The sequence below is a fragment of the Physeter macrocephalus genome, chromosome 14 (genome assembly GCF_002837175.3).
Source record: "Physeter macrocephalus isolate SW-GA chromosome 14, ASM283717v5, whole genome shotgun sequence".
Classification (NCBI taxonomy): domain Eukaryota; kingdom Metazoa; phylum Chordata; class Mammalia; order Artiodactyla; family Physeteridae; genus Physeter; species Physeter macrocephalus.
In genome coordinates, this window is record NC_041227.1 from 22,643,458 (window position 1) to 22,661,427 (window position 17,970).

General features: G+C 39.0%; 1 protein-coding gene across 1 annotated transcript in view; it reads left to right on the forward strand.

Annotated features, from left to right (window-relative positions):
• Window positions 1–17,970, forward strand: part of NCOA6 (nuclear receptor coactivator 6) — a 110,586-nt gene that overhangs the window by 56,827 nt on the left and 35,789 nt on the right. Inside the window, exons 5-7 of the mRNA XM_055090467.1 lie at window positions 4,338–4,493; window positions 9,841–9,963; window positions 17,825–17,953. Coding sequence (XP_054946442.1) covers window positions 4,338–4,493; window positions 9,841–9,963; window positions 17,825–17,953 — 408 coding nt within the window. The remainder of the gene's footprint in view (window positions 1–4,337; window positions 4,494–9,840; window positions 9,964–17,824; window positions 17,954–17,970) is intronic.

The window sequence follows — 17,970 nt, forward strand, 5'->3', positions numbered from 1 at the left end:
CAAAGAGGCAAGAAAAAGTCTCCTGTCTCTTCGGCAGCTCCGCGCCCGTTTCTGGAGCTCCTTTAAGCGGCGCGCTTAAACCGCTTCCTCGCGCACCAGGAAGCAAAGAGGGAAGAAAAGGTCTCTTGCCTCTTCGGCAGCTCCAGACTTCTCCCGGACTCCCTCCCGGCTAGCCGTGGCGCACTAGCCCCTTCAGGCTGTTTTCACTCTGCCAACTCCAGACCTTTCCCTGGGATCCGACTGAAGCCCGAGGCTCAGCTCCCAGCCCCCTCCCGCCCCGGCGGGTGAGCAGACAAGCCTCTCGGGCTGGTGGGTGCCGGTCGGGACCGATCCTCTGTGCGGGAATCTCTCTGCTTTGCCCTCCGCACCCCGCTGCTGCGCTCTCCTCCGAGGCTCCGGAGCTTCCCCCTCCGCCACCCACAGTCTCCGCCCGCGAAGGGGCTTCTAGGGTGTGGGAACCTTTCCTCCTTCACGGCTCCCTCCCACTGGTGCAGGTCCCGTCCCTATTCTTTGTCTCTGTTTATTCTTTTTTCTTTTGCCTACCCAGGTACGTGGGGGGTTTCTTGCCTTTTGTGAGGTCTGAGGTCTTCTGCCAGCGTTCGGTGGGTGTTCTATAGGAGAAGTTCCACGTGTAGCTGTATTTCTGATGTATCTGTGAGGAGGAAGGTGATCTCCGCGTCTTACTCTTCCGCCATCTTGCCTGCTAATCTCCCTTGTTACTCTTTTTGAATTGTCCTTCTGTGGTTATCTCGAGTTTTACAAAGTACAACTGTGGTTGTACTAGGTTGAAAGACTGATTCTAATTGCTAAGTTGGAATTTTAGGATTTTTTTTTAATAGAAATGCTGTTGTATTTTTTTAAGTACATGGTGTAACTGAACATAATAAAGCATTACTTAGCATAGTAATCCTTAAATTATCTGTTCTAATGGATAGGAGTAATTCTATCTAATTTTAGCTCTCTCGTCTTTAGTTTCCTTACCTATAAAATGAAGAAGTAAGACTGGATCTTTGAGGTGACTTAAAACTTAAAAAAATCTTTTACTCCATGGTTCTACTTAAAATGAACTTGAAATTTGTTCTTTTAAATTTTAGGTCACTGGTTAACCAATAGCCTGCTGTATCCAGTGTGCAGCCATGTGTTATGGCCCATTTTAGTTTGTGGTTTTTTTTTTTTTTAATGTTTGAATTTCATTGCCACTGCTTTAAAAAATGAGATATTTTACATTAAAATTCAGATTTTAGATTTGTCTTTAAACAGGAAAGGTCAGATAACATTGAGCTCTCCTATCCCAGGTGGTGCTGAGTAGCAGCTGCCACTGAAGGCAGGCCCTCCCCTCACAACAATCCCATCTGGCCTCTTCACACATTTAGATAACCTGTAGTGGTCTTGTGGGAAGTTGTGCTTGTCAACTTTGGTTTAGATGTTCTCCATATTTTCTGGGTAGCATAATTATTTAATCCCTTCAGACATAGTACAAAGCCTAGATTTTATCCTTTTATCACAGATCTTGATTTGATTAAGTGCTAACCAACTTTTTTAGGTTTTGGGGTCTTATTCATTAGAATTGATGTCAGGAGGAGAGCTGTCTTTTTTTTCAAGGGTCTTTTTTTTTATTATGTTATATAAGACTTCTTTATAGTTCTGGATTGTTTAACATAGTATTAGAGACTTTTATGGTGAAAGTTGTAATTATCACCATAATCATGTCATAATATATCATATCTTAAGGGCTAGCTGCACCTGAAATTGTTCATTGCTCATTGCTCTTTTTTTAAAAAATTATTTATTTATTTATTTGGCTGTGTTGGGGCTTGTTGCGGCACGTGGGATCTTCGTTGCGGCATGTGGAGTCTTTCGTTGTGGTACACGGACTCTTCGTTGCAGCACGTGGGCTTCTCTCTAGTTTTGGCACTTGGGCTCTAGAGCTCGCAGGCTCAGTAGTTGCAGCACTCAGGCTGTCTAGTTGTGGGGCTCAGGCTCCAGATCGCACGGGCTCAGTAGTTGCAGTGCGCGGGCTTAGTTGCCCCACGGCATTTGGGATCTTAGTTCCCCAGCCAGTGATCAAACCTGCGTCCCCTGCATTGGAAGGCGGATTCTTAACCACTGGACCACCAGGGAAGTCCTGCTCATTGCTCTTAATTATCCACATTTTTTTCTTGTTTTTAAATTGCTGAATGGCTTTTAAATAAATTAGCAAACTCAGACTTACGGTTATCAGTTATAGTCTTGATCTAAAAAGTATTTTAAGTCAGATGTTCTCAAATATGATGGAAGTTAAAACATTTGATAAAATATAACTGTTACAGTTAAAGATTTTTCTGCAGGCTTATCACAAGTAGATAATGTCATAAGCAAATTTAATGTTTGTCTAGACAGCATAAGTATAAGATTCCAGTACTGTTCAGATTGGGAAGAAGCCCTGAAGCATCTATACTTTGTGGTACCAGGATCTCAAGCTCCCTACCTTTTGCTGTTTGGATGCATAAATATCATGGAAAGAAAAATGACGTGAAAAGCAGAGCTGGATTCTGATGCCATGATGCTGCTAGGTAGCCACTGGATTCTGGGCAAATCTCTTAGACTTTCTGGGCTTCAGTTTCCTCACCTATAAAACAGACTTGAACTAAATATTGCATAATCCTTCCTAAATCTCTGTGATTGTATTAACCTTCTGCTTTTAGCAAGTGGTCTCTTTTTTCCACATAAGAACAAGTGGACTCCATGTCTGGAAAAATGTATAACGTATAATGGTTTTGGAGGTGGCAGTGGCTTTAGGCAACATGTAGGCACTTTCCCATATCCATATATATTTCTTATTTTGAGAATAGATATTCCTGTATGACCATTTTCTCAATACTGGAATGTATAATTGAATGGAGGATACAAGAGATTTAATGTAGCTGAGTTTATAACAAAAGGGAAAATTATTTTGTCTGGGGTTGTTGGGGAAAAAATGTTTTTTTATTATCTAACTGCACCTGGGATTTGCTTTCCATCTGTGAAATACAATTACAACATTACCTCCTCAATTAGTGTAACTTTTGCATCTTAATTTAAAAACATGTTCTAAAGTTTGCATTGACTTTTCAGATTTGCTGAAATGTAATGTTTTCATATCCTAACTGAAATGTCATTGTCAAATTTATGTTGCTTTTCTCCTCAGTTTGGTGTGCTTCAGTGCAAATTGTTTAAAGTAGAAAAAGATTAAAAATGAGAGACATAAAGAATCAAGATTTAAGCCTTCCTTACATTGAAGCATTTATAGGATATTGGAAGAAATGTTTGCTCCCTCTCTCTATGAATATCTTTCACAGAGAGGGCCAGTGAAAATTTAAATATGAGTATTAAAATTTCAGTTGTTTCATTTGAAGAAGTAAAATTGCTTAACATTTTATAAGTGAATCTACTATTTTCCTTTTTAGTGCTCTTTCTTTAAACAAGTTTAGTGAATTGTAGCTACAGATTCCCTAATATCTTACAATTGGCATATCTGCCAGTTGAATTTTTATAAAATTTTACTTGAAATTTGAAACTTAAATATTCTTAGCTTCTCAGTTCACATACATTGAACTGAGTCTAGAAGTAGACCTTATTCTATTAATTTAAACTTATCTCTCCCTTCTCTCTTATGTTCCTTACTGCATCTTACTGCTTTCCATTTATTTAGTGCCTATGGTGTGTCAGATCCTGTGCTAGATTTTTGGCACATTATTATCTCATTTAACACTCACAATCTCATGAAGTAGTTTTTTCATGGTTTTAGAGACAAGAAAGGTAAGTTTCAGAAATGTGAAATAACTTGTTCATGGTCACCCAGGTGCTAAGTGGTACAGCTGGGATTAAATTTAAAATCTGGGCTTCCCTGGTGGCGCAGTGGTTAAGAATCCGCCTGCCAGTGCAGGGGACACGGGTTCGAGCCCTGGTCCGGGAAGATCCCACATGCTGCGGAGCATCTAAGCCTGTGTGCCACAACTACTGAGCTTGCGCTCTAGAGCCCGCGAGCCACAACTACTGAAGCCCGTGTGCCTAGAGCCCGTGCTCCACAACGAAGAGTTAGCCCCCGCTCACTGCAACTAGAGAGAGCCCACACGCAGCAACGAAGACCCAAAGCAGTCAAAAATTAATAAATAGATAAATAAATAAATAAAACAAATAAATTTATTAAAAAACAAAACAGAATAATAATAAAGTCTATCTAATACCAAAGCTTAAACTCTCTCAGCTAGTCCATACTGGTATTCTACCTTGTTCTTTTACGTTGTTGTTGTTGTTCATTCCATGTCTTCTGATGGCTAAAAGATTACTAATATTATTCTCTTTCTTTCATGACCAAGAATCCAGCAAGCTAAAGGTACAGAAGGTCGAGCCCTGGAACAGCGTGCGTGTGACATTCAACATACCCCGGGAAGCAGCGGAGCGGCTACGGATCCTGGCTCAGAGCAACAACCAGCAGCTTCGGGATCTGGGAATTCTCTCCGTTCAGATTGAAGGTGCATGTCTCGACCCAGATTATAGGAACAGTAGAATATAACATGTGCTGCTTTGTCTGTTCTTCTCAAGTTGAATTCAGAATGCCAAATAACTCATGTCACCTGTGCTTCACATTGCAGCACCTTAGGATAAAGAGGAATTGAGGCTCTGGTTGGGTCCTGATGCTTCAGCATCCACAGCCTCAGACTCCGTTTCCTTGACTGATGTTGACTGTCATTCTGTCAGACTTTGATTTTACTGGTACCCTAACCAAGGACTGATTTGTCTTTTAAAGAATATCTAATTTCAGTTGCTTCCTTCCATCCAGTAAGCCTTATTTAGTATTTATTTATCTAACAGAGACTAGGAGACCCTGAACAATCCTTTTGTAGCAGTATTCATTTTTCAGATGTTTTTGACAGAATGATCTTTTAAAAATGAAAATATGGAGTACACACACACACACACACACACACACACACACACACACACACACACACGCTTAAAACCCTGCTGTGGCTTGCTATTATTCACAGAATCATGACCTAACTCCTTATCATGACCTCAGGCTTTGCATGGTCTGACCTCTGCCTTTCTCATCTAGCCTTATCTTTTACAACTCTCCTCCTTCTTCCTTGCTATCTATTCTAGCCTCCTCAGCTTTCTTTTAGGTTCCTTGAATATGCATTTCTTCTTCCTGCCAGGAGTCCTTTGCATTGATGTCTTCTCTATATGGATTGGAGTATACACACACACACACACACACACACACACACACACACACACACACACACACACACACACACACAGCTTAAAACCCTGCTGTGGCTTGCTATTATTCACAGAATCATGACCTAACTCCTTATCATGACCTCAGGCTTTGCATGGTCTGACCTCTGCCTTTCTCATCTAGCCTTATCTTTTACAACTCTCCTCCTTCTTCCTTGCTATCTATTCTAGCCTCCGCAGCTTTCTTTTAGGTTCCTTGAATATGCATTTCTTCTTCCTGCCAGGAGTCCTTTGCATTGATGTCTTCTCTATATGGATATTGTTCCCTACCATTCCCCTTTCCCTTAGTTATACCTACTCAGCCTTCAAGTATCAGCTTAAATCTTTTTTTTTTCCAGCTTAAATCTTGAAGAGGTGTTTTCTGAACTCCTTGACTAAGTCAGAGTCTTTTTTCATGTACTCTTACAAAAGTCTGGTTTTTTTCCCCCTCAGATCATTTTCTCACACTTTGATTAAAGCACTTATTTGATGATTGTTTTGTTCCCCCATGGACTGCAAGCTCCAGTAGGGGCAGGGACCGTATCTTGTTTCGCTCACTGTTGAATCTTTGCTTGCCTGTACATGTCAAGTTCTTTAATAAACATGTGTTGAATGAAAGCAAGGGAAGCACATATATAATAGTAACACTTTGCTTTAGCCCTCAGAATAAATGATAAATAAAATATGGTCTTTGCCATTATAAACTCAAAAGGAGCTCATGACCTTGATGAGGGAGACAAACCTGAGAGATGTAAGTACCAAGTATGGGGAAGCACAAAGAAGATGCTATCTTTTGTTACCCAATGAACTAAAACCTTCTTTTCCCCTCCTGTGTTGATGTAAACAAGGTGGCAACCAGTGAGTGATTCCAGCCTTCTCTTGCCCTGGTGGGCCAAGCCCTCCTGACCCTGTGCTTGCATAGGACCTAAATGCTCCATTGAACCTCAGTAACCGAAAGGTCAACATTTTGTATGTAGGAGTGAGACACATTTTATGCAGTTAAGATTGTAGGTTGCTGTGCCCCAGAAGGGGTGATATCAACAAACAGATTATTTAGAGAGATTATTTAGAGATATATAGATTGAGAAATGGGGTAAATTCCATAATTTGATAAACAAGGAAATAGTGGCTTAAACAATAACCAGTTTGTTTCAAAAAATGTTGGATTGTCTACAAGGATTCAGAAAAGTAAAATTAATTCACAGCAATGTATTGGATGTAGGATGAACTTTTGGGAAGAGTAGAAGTCAACTATTGGTAATAACACTGTATAGGCTGTTTATGCTTTATAAGCACATAAGCACATGTATTTTTTATAAGAAACATGTAAGCAGTTTCTTAAAAACCCCAAACATTTTATAGTCTCTCTTACCTATTTACCTGAATTAAAAGGGCTTTGTGGTAGTGTTTTCCTCTGGAGAAAGGAAACACCAGTTTCTTCTCTTAATCATACCTACTTCCTACAGATTCTTAAAAGGGTAAGATGCTGACTCCCCTCTATCGTTATAGCCATAAATTAAAATACAAGTACCAGCAAGGAAGCCAAATAGATAACATAGATTACAAGAAATTATGAAATTTATATATGGCAGTGATTATCACATTACAGAAAAGAGTTCTTTAACTTTTAGGGTACACATATGTGTCCCAGGTAATCTCCTTTTCTCTTTCCACACTCCCTGGGAACTCAGGCAGGAGTGAAAGTGGTGGCAATAGCTGTTGCTTTTGTGAAACTGGTGATGGGCTGATGCCTTTTAAGTTGTAAGAGAAGGTATTGCCACTGTCGTGGTGTCTGCTGCAGGGCTGGAGGGACAGGTTGTTCCTCCCAACAGACTGTTCTCCATCGAAGAATACTCCCTGTACCCTTCTTTTGAGTTTTGGCCAGGGAGTTGGGGAGATGTCTTTTTTGAGGACATTTTGTGACTCCTCTGTAAATTCATTCTGATTTAAAGCAGGAGTCTGTGTCAAGGGCCAGAGAATAAATTTTTTTGGCTCTGTGGGCCAGAAGATCTCTGTCATGACAACTCAGCTCTACTGTAGTAGTACAAAAACAGCCATAGGCAATATATAACTGAATGAATGTGCTGTGTTCCAATAACACTTATTTAAATAAACAGGCAGCAGGCTAGATTTGGCCCACAGGCCATAGTTTGCCAACCCCCATCAGCAAGAAAAGCCAAAAAGCCTTCAGATCTGTTGCTATATAGGTAGGAGTCCTTTCAGCTTTATTTCAGGAAAATTAAGAATGAGAAGTTACGCTCAGGTACCTTCCCCAGAAGTATACCCTCAGCATTGCATGGCTCTCGGCTTGTGAAGTTTCAGTTTCTCCTGTGCCCACCTTAATGGTGGCTTCACTGGCTCAAAGCTCCACTGCATCTACATTATTTCCCACCTTTAACCAGTCATTTTCATTCTACTGTTTTGGGGTATGTTGCCTACACCAATTTTTGTTTTTATTAGTGCTCTGGTTACAAAGCTGCATGGGTTTTGAGTTTGCCTCAACCCTGTTTTTCCCATAAAACCTATTCAGTGTGAGATTTTTATAGACTGCGAGGTTTTCAAGGAATGCATTTATCGTATAGAAAAATGCCTATGATACTTTGTAAGGTTATAATAAGATGACTATTCATCATATAGCCAGTATATAGCTAATGAGTGCCTACTGTGTACCAGGCACTGTTCAGTGTTTAAAGGATATAATTAAGGTGGCCATATAATTTATCATCTAAATTAGGAAATTGAGAGTAAAGGGGGTTACTGTTAATAACAATTAATTAACTGTTAATAACTGTAAGTGAATGAATAAGTAACTGTTGATACATGGGATGTGCTCTGAAGAAGTAACAAGATGTTCTGATAAGGGTGACCTCACCTTAGATAAGAAGATTGGAGAAGGCCTTTTGGGGCATGTGACACTTAAGATTACATTGAAAATTGAGAAGTTGGTTTATGTGAAGAGTGTGGGAGAACTGTTCTAGGCAGAGAGAACAACATGTGCAAAAAGGCCTTGAGGTGAGAAGTGTGTTTGTGTGCCTAAGAAAGTAAAAAAAAATTCCACTGAGGCTGAATCCTTGTTATTGAAGGAGAAAGTAGTGTGAGTTGAGGTTAGATAAGGCAAGGACCACGTCTGGGCTGTCAATAGCAGCCACAAGCCATTTACTTGATCTGATGTCCATTTCAAGAACAATACTCTTTCCACCTAGAATGTCTTAGCAAGTTTAGTGTATTAATAGTTCTTTCCCTTTAGTGGAAACCCTCAAGATCTGTATTCTCTTTTCTCTTTTCTTCCTGACTCCCATAGGCAACTTAGAACATCTTATAGCATCTTATAGTGATTGGTCACTTATTGGTAGTGTGTTTGTTCCCTATTACCAAGCTACCTGCCGGGTTAAAATACTTAATATTTTATCTATTTATCTAGCTGACCTAGATCAGTGACAAGACAGAGGAAACTGCTGTGCCCTCTTTGGCTTCCTTCTTTATCATCTAGCTCTGTAAAACATTAAGTTAAGGAACAAGGTGAACGCACCCTTTCAAATTTTCAGCCACAGCCTAGCTATACTTTTATATGCCCACAAGGTGGTGCTGTCTTCCAGAGTAACAGTAGTCAAAGTTTGGGATTAAGCACAAGGAAGCATCCCAAAACTTGTTTCAGAGACCTTTTTATCAAGTGAGATTTAAATTGCCTCTAACTTTAGAGTCTACTCAATTGGAACACTTCTCGTGACATTACCTACCAGGCTATTGTGAGGTTCAAGTGAGATACAATTTTGTAAGCATAAAAACCCTATACAAGGGGCTTCCCTGGTGGCGCAGTGGTTGAGAGTCCGCCTGCCGATGCAGGTGACGCGGGTCCGTGCCCCGGTCCGGGAAGATCCCACATGCCATGGAGCGCTGGGCCCATGAGCCATGGCCACTGAGCCTGCGCGTCCGGAGCCTGTGCTCCGCAATGGGAGAGGCCACAACAGTGAGAGGCCCGCGTACCGCAAAAAAAAAAAAAAAAAAAAAACCTATACAAAATGTTGGTCTTTATCGTAAGATGTCTCAGAGGTAGATTAGTAGCAACCTATCTACTCTTCATTGCATGAATTTCTCTGCTGCATATCTATTTATATTGCAGTCATTGAAAGGGAAATGGTATTTTGCTTACAAATGTCACAGTGTCCATGCCATTGTATGTTCTTTCTCCATTAAACCTACTCGTATTTCTAATTTCTGATCATAAATTCTCAAAAGGTAATCTAGGATTTTGAGACTTTCTGAGAATATTTTCTTCCTACACACACGCATTCAAGGTGAGTTGGTTGAAAATAAATATTCAAAGTTCCAAGCTCTCTGCTTATGCCATACATCATTAACGATTGTCCGTCTGCTGTATTGTGAGAATTGGTTATGTTCTCCCTGTGCTTCATGTAAATGAACCTGCTCAGGTGAGGTTGAAGAAAGACCTGTATAGTATTGAACTCACCCTTTTTGTGGTGGTAAACGTACCGTAATTCTTCAAAAGCACATAAAACTAAAGCTCTCGCATATCTGTTTTTAAACGAAATTTGCATCTTATTCTGATGATTTCCTTTTTAACCTAACTATCATTTTCAGGGGAGGGTGCTATCAACCTCGCTTTGGCTCAGAACCGAAGCCAAGATGTGAGAATGAATGGACCCATGGGAGCCGGAAATTCAGTTAGGATAGAGGCGGGATTTCCCATGGCAGGTGGTCCAGGTGAGATCTACTCAATTGTATGACATTTTACTAGTTTCCTTTTTTGGCTTTATTTGCTAGTGTATGATCATTTGGGTCCTGCAAGATAGGTGGGGGTTCCTGACACATTTCTGTTTATTGGTTCAGGAAAGCAAGACGTGAATCTAGACTCTCAGGAGGCTAGAATCACAGAGCATAGAGCATATACAGTCTTTGTGATCTTTTGGGCTTATGCTTAAAGGTAGATGAGCCCTGAACCATGCAGCAAACATTTATTGAGTTTTCATTGTATGACAGGACCTATGCTAAGTGTTGAAAGTAGAACTGAATAAAACATCTTCTACCCTCAGGGTGTTTATAGCATAGTGTAGCTTTCCAACTCCCACCTTTCTCTGTGACTGAGAATCTGTGAGCTGAGAGTTCTTGTGTGCTTATGTGTAATCTGCAGAAGTATGTGGGAGAATATTGTGTTTTTATCTATTTAGAATTTGAGAGAGTTATAAATTTTTGCTAACTTTTTAGCAGTCCTGAAATTTCTTAGAGATTGAACTCAATATTCTGTGGGTCACAGAATATTAGAATTGAGTTGGCTCTCTCATTTGAAGCTGAGGAACCTGTGGAGTTCACAAAAAGGAAGCAATTTGTCCTGGGTCAAGTAGCAGTGGGCTAATATCACAGCTCTAACTCCCCAGGTCAGTGCTATTTTCACAACACTAGTGGCTTTTGAAATTTTTCTGCTGCAGGATCTTTTATTCAAATAAGCCAGAAAAGCGCAGCTGCTATGGTTGAAGGAGAGCAAGTACCTGAAACTATACCCAATCATTCACCTCCCCATCTACCACAGTAGCTCTTGAAGAAATGCAGCAGAATAGAGAAGCTCAATTTATAAAGCCATTTTTCTGAACTATAGCTGAAGACTTGGCCATATAGAATTGGAACTAGGTTTTTATCCTGGCCCTGCCATTTAGTGTTTACCTCAAGCTAGTCACTGTAACTCTCCAGGCAACTGTTTCTTCACCTATAAAATGAGATAGTAGTGCCTATAGTCTTTTGAGCTCATGCTTGAAGATGGATGAGCGCTGAGCCATATAGCAAACATTTACTGAGTTCCTGTTATGTGTCAGGGCCTGTGCTGTTGGGCTGTTTTGGAGTACTATATAGTAAATGTAAAATACCCAACCTGGAACCTATAGTAGGGAGTTAAAAGATATATTTCTCCATAGAAGTCTGAGCATTTGGTGTTAAGGCAGCTTGATGAGAGATTATAGGTGACGCTATTGCCACTACTGAAGAACCAGGGCCAGAAGAAGAGTGGGCAGAGTTTAGCCAAGTTGCATATAGTTAGTGAAAGAAAGAGTAGACCTAGGGTGAGACTCAGGAAATCTGGGTTCTGGTCTCAATTTCTGGCCAGATGTCTTAATATTTACTAGCCTTAGTTAGCTGTAAACATATTTAATTATGTCCTAGAAACAATGTTATAGATCTCTTCCAGCCTTAAAACATTAGGACTCTTAAACCAATATCAACACACTAATTGCAAGCTCTCCTATATCTGGCAAATAACAGGCATATTTACTAAGCATCTCTGAAAAGTTAGTGTAAATTTTAGTGATGTGTAGGTAGTTCATTATCGACATAGGAAACTTAGAAGCTTTAGGTTGAAATTAGGTTAGACTGGTATTTAATGAAGGACACTATGATAATATATACAGTATAAAGTTTCAGGAAAAATCAATTAGTAATGATCTGTAGTCACAGTAACATTTTAACCCCTAGGTGTCTTTCTTTACTGCCAAGCATACTTTAAGAATGTTTTTTCTCTGTTGTCCATTGGGATAGTGGATGTAAACAAAATTTAACATTTGGTTAAACTAAACAGAGAAATTTTTCAAGGGAAAGAGACCTTAACTAGCCTCTGAAACAATAATAAATAACTTTGGAATTGTGTATCTAGAATGTCTTAGACTAAATTATTCTTAATGCCATTTTCTTCTCTTAGCATTGGCAACAGAAAGTTGACTGATAAGCAGGAGTCTTTCATAATGAAAACCAAATCTGTAGCCTGTTTTCTTTTCATAGCCTCATAGAATCCCAAGATTTGTGATTATACCATAGTAGTCATTTAGTCATGTGTCGCTATTGATGTTTTGAACCAATAATTCTTTCTTGTGGGGAGCTGTCCTATGCATTGTAGGATATTCAGCAGCATCCCTGGCCTCCTATCAGGTTCCAGTAGCACCTCCACCTTTTTCCCCCAGTTGTTCCAACCAAAACTGTCTCCAACATTTCCAAATACCCCTTGGGGGATGAAATTACCCCCAGTTGTGAATCATGGCTGTAGTCCAGATTCCCACATAGTGCTGGAATGTATTCTATAGTATCTCTACTAAGCATGTAGCCAGCATGCGCTTAAACATTTCTGAGGATAGGAAGCTGATTGTAGACTAAGAAAACCTGTTTCTTCTTATCTCTTAAGAACTTTCTCACTGTCTAATTACCATCTTTGAAAAATGAGGTGGGGTTCCTCAGAAACAAATCCATTTTTTTATTAATGAATTTTTTTAATATACAGCAGGTTCTTATTAGTTATCTATTTTTTTATTTTTTTATACAGCAGGTACATATTAGTCATCAGTTTTATACACATCAGTGTATACATGTCAATCCCAATCTCCCAATTCATCACACCTCCACCCCCATCCCCCTGCTGCTTTCCCCCCTTGGTGTCCATACGTTTGTTCTCTACATCTGTGTCTCAATTTCTGCCGTACAAACCGGTAGAAACAAATCCATTTTTAACAGATAAACATTTACCTAATTGCCCTCTCGCAACTACAAAACACCTGAAAATGCTGGATGAAATATAACATTTAATGCACAGCTGAGCTTGTAAGACAGTAAGGGAAATCCCCAGGGCAAGAAAGAAGTCAAAGAAGAAAATTTGAATAGCAGTAAACAAATGAAGAGATGCTGCAGGGGCTAAGAAATTTGAGTTTTAATGGCCAAGAGGGATAAAATTTGAAGCCTTGCCTTGGGTCCACATAAAGAAGTTAGAATTAGGAATCCTTCATGAAGCCAAGATTTTCAGTAAAAGGTAGATTAGAAAATTTTCACTCTCTGGCACAAGGAGACAAATGCAAAACTTGTCTCTCTTGGTCTGGGCTCTAGCTGAGGATTGGGAGAAAGGATTGTTGTAGAATTGTCTTCTCTATCCTTATGCATGTTGGACATTTAAAGTATTATTGAAATGACCCAGGTACAGCTAAGCTAAGTTATTAAGTGGTCCTAAACTGGTAATAATCGTTGAAGCTCTCACCCCAAACCATTGCAGATTTCTCATAAAGCCTACTCCAAATTCATAAAATTTAAATTAGAGCCCCTTCCTCCAGAATTCTAGATAATAGGAAAGCAGCATGTTTAAAATAACGAAAATTCTAAGAAGAGGACAAGACGCTATCAAAACACAAAGAGAATTTGGGGGAAAAACAGAACTTATAGAAATTTAAAAATTATTGAAGTGAATAACTTATTCAGCAAATTAGACAGCTGAATTGGAAGGTGAGTTTGAAGAAATTACCCAGAATACAGCAGACAATAAATTAAGAGATGGAAATATGAAAGAGGTCAAGAGAAGTGAAGGATAAAATGAAAAAGTTGAATGTATATTTGAAAAGAGTTCCAGAAGAAGATAAAGAAATTGAGGAGGGACAATAGTGAAAGAGAGAATGGCTGAAATTTTTCCAGAATTGATGGAAGACATGAGTCCTCAGATTCAGAAGTCCAGTAATTCTGAGCCCTACAAATAAAAATAAATTCACATCTAGACACAAAATTGTAAAACTACAGAGCATGAAAAACAAAGAGAATGTTAAAAGCAAGTCAAAATGAAAGACCAGTTATTTACAAAGGGAAGATTATCAGACCCACAGCTAATTTCTCAGTGGCAGCATTGGAAGCCATGAAACATTAGAATAATATTTTCAAAGTGATGAGAAAATTATTAACAGCCCAGAATTTTAAACAAAGCTATAGTATCAAGAGTAGTATGAATTAAAGACCTTTTTAAAGAGACTAAGAGAATTTACCATTAACAGACCCTTGCTAATTGAACTGCCCAAGGATGTACTTCAGGAAGAAGAAAATTGAACCTAAGATGGAAGAAATATGAGCTAAGAAGGAATGGTGAGCTAAATAATTGGTAAACATGGGGTAAATCTAAATAAGCATTGACTTATTTAGTAATAATGATGATCATATATGGTCTTTAGACATTAAGTCAGATATGTCTGTTGACATTTTTAAAATAGCACTAAAATAATAGAAATAGAATGTATAGCTTCTAAACTAGTAGTGGGGGGGTAGAAAGGAAGGGCATGATGTAAAAATCAATACAATAAAATTCAGGAAAAGTAGGAAAAGAGCATAGAAAAAGAAGGGTAAAAAGCAGTGGTATCATAAAATGATAAACCAAAATATACCAGTAATTAACAATAAATGCAAATGGATTATAAGCACTGATAAAAAGAAAGTGATTAATAGATTGAATAATAATCTCAGATTTAGTTATGTGCTCTTACAGGAATGATATAAAACGTAAGGTCTCAGTTCATAGTCAAAAGCATAGAGAAAAATAGAGAATCCAGATGAATATTAACCAAGAAAAAGGAGAATAACAATATTTTTATCAGATAAAAAGCATTACTGAGGATAAAAAGGACCACTGTATAATATAAAAGGAAGAATTCAGGAAGATAGCTAAACTTTTGTGTTCTTAATAACCTAGCCTCAAAATATGTGAGGCAAAAATGGTCAGAATTCATATAGACAGCAAATCCTAGGGGAGATTTTAACACACCTGGGTTAGAAATTGATGGATTGAGCAAAAACAAGTAAGGATAAAGGAAGTTTGAATAATAGAATAGTTTGATATAATGGATATATTCAGAAACCATACACTAATAATTCAAGAATTCTTAATCTTTACAAGAGTAACATTTATATAAATTGACCGTGTGTTATTCCCACAGTAGGTTTCAGTAAATACCAAATATTGGTAACACAGAGATCATTTTCTCTGACCACAGTGCAATTAAGTCAAGTCAGTGGCCCAAAAAAAAGAAGCAGAAGAAGAAAAAAAAAACTGACCAACTAAAATATCCCATATATTTAGAAATTTTAAAATATGTTCTAAATACCCAATGATTTTTTTAAAAAGCAATCATGATTGACATTAGAAAATATTTAGAAGGGAATAATGAGAATGGTACATATCAAAACTTGTGAGATGTAGACAGTACAGCATTAGGAAGAAAATTTGAGCCCTCAGATACTTACATTAGAGCAGAACATCAACTGAAAATTAACAGGCCAAATGTCTGACTTAAGAATTGAGAAAAAGAATAGCAAAGTAATAATTTAGGAGGAAGGAAATAATAAAGGTAAGAGCAGAGATAAGTAAAGTATGAATTAAAAAACCCAGTGGAGCAGAGCAGCAAAACCAAGATATTTCTTTGAAAAGGCAACTAAAATTGATGATCCTGGTAAGACAAATAAATAAAAAAGAGGCACAAGCAATGTCAAGAAAGAAAAAAAGCATACACTTTAAAGGGTATATTTAATAGTATGTGAATTATATCTTAATTTTTAAAAATATTTATTTGTTTATTTTCCTTATTATTTTTCGCTGTGTCGGGTCTTAGTTGCGGCACACAGGATCTTTGTTGAGGCATACGGGATCTTTTTTTTTTTTTTTTTTTTTCCATCACGGCGCGCGGTCTGCTCGGGTTTCTCCCTAGTTGCGGCACGCAGGCTTCTCTCTAGTTGTGGCGTGTGGGTTTTCTCTCTATAGTTGTGGCGTGCGGGCTCCAGAGCCTATGGGCTCTGTAGTTAGCCGCACATGGGCTCTCTCGTTGAGGCGTACAAGCTCAGTAGTTGTGGCACGCGGGCTCAGTTGCCCCACGGCATGTGGGATCTTAGTTCCCCAACCAGGGATCGAACCCACGTCCCCTGCATTGGAAGGCAGATTCTTTACCACTCGACCACCAGGGGAATCCCTTAATTTTAAAAAAGAATGGAAAGAAGAGTATTCCATGAATAAGTTTATGCTAATAAATTTGAAAGCATTGGCAAAGAAACAGTTTTCTGGAAAATATAATTTAAAACTGACTTAATAAGGCATGTCAAATGAAAAATCTCTAACTACTTAAGAAATTGAAATAATTAATCTGTCTCCCTATGAATCAATTAGTATAACCACAGGCTCAGATGATTTTACAGGTGAGTTTTACTAAATATTTAAAAGACAGATACACATATTCTTTCAGAGCATAGAAAAAGAGGAAAGATGCTTTCCAGCTCATTTTGAAATTGTTTTAATCTTGATGCTAAAATTAAAGGACAGGAAGAGAGGATAATTATAGGCTATTTTCACTTACAAGCACAGATGCTAAATCCTAGAAAGTCTAATAGTATCAGAAATTAGAGGGACTTCCCTGGCGGTCCAGTGGTTAAGACTTCACCTTCCAATGCAGGGGGTGCGGGTTCCATCTCTGGTCGGGGAGCTAAGATCCCACTTGCCTCACGACCAAAAATCCAAAGCATAAAACAGAAGCAATATTGTAACAAATTCAATAAAGACTTTAAAAGCGGTCCACATCGGGCTTCCCTGGTGGTGCAGTGGTTGAGAACCCGCCTGCCGATGCAGGGGACATGGGTTCGTGCCCCGGTCTGGGGAGATCCCACATGCCGCAGAGTGGCTGGGCCCGTGAGCCATGGCCGCTGAGCCTGTGCGTCCGGAGCCTGTGCTCCACAACGGGAGAGGCCACAACAGTGAGAGGCCTGTGTACCACAAAAAAAAAGTAGTCCACATCAAAAAAATCTTTAGGGACTTCCCTGGTGGTACAGTGGTTAAGAATCTGCCTTCCAGTGCAGGGGACACAGGTTCGACCCCTGGTCCAGGAAGATCCCACATGCCACAGAGCAACTGAGCCCGTGCACCACAACTACTGAAGCCCACGCACTTAGAGCCCATGCTCCGCAACAAGAGAAGCCACTGCAGTGAGAAACCTGTGCACCGCAATGAAGAGTAGCCCCCGCTCGCTGCAACTAGAGAAAGCCCGTGCACAGCAACGAAGACCCAAATCAGCCAAAAATAAATAAACAAACAAGTAAAATACTTGAAAAAAATCTTCAAACAATTTTTTAAAAATAAAAGAAATTAGAAAGATGTGGAGCAAGAGGAGTTCTCAGACTGCTAGTAAGAGTATAAACTGGCGTAACCGCTTTTGAGTGCAGTTTACCAATATCTAGTAAAATTGAAGGTGCTTATACTTTAAAACCTAGCAGTTTTAAGTATATAGTCTAAAGACACTCTTACATGTCTGTGGAATACAGGACCAATACATGACACTGCAAATTCTAAGGATGAAAAGTTAGTATTCATCAGCAGGAGAATGGATTTATCGGTTCCATAAAATGGGGCACTATTATAGCAGCCAAGATGGATGAATCTCAGAAAATAATATTAAGTGAAAAGGGAAACTGAAGAAGAATGCATATAGAATGGTGTCACTTATACAAAGATTAAAAGCATACAAAAAAATGTAATGCAGTTTATGTATGTAGGAAAGATAAACATGCATGGAACTGTTAACCCCAGATATAAGATAAGAAGGAGGGAATGGAATGAGATTGGGAAGGAGGAGGCAGCTTCTGGTGTATCTGCATATATATCTGAAGGAGGCAGGGTAGAATGTGTAGATTTAAATAAGGTAGATGGTGGTATAAAAATTTTCCATACCTTCTTATATTTTTGAAATATTTCATTAAAAACAAACATTGTGCCAATGCCAGTACTCTATTCTAGGGATTTTTTTTTCTCTAGGATTAATAAGGATGACCAGCCCTGCCACTGTTATGATACCCCAGGGTGGAAATGTGTCATCTTCCATGATGGCACCAGGCCCCAATTCAGAACTGCAGCCCAGGACTCCTCGCCCTGCTTCTCAGTCAGGTATTGACCTCCAGTCT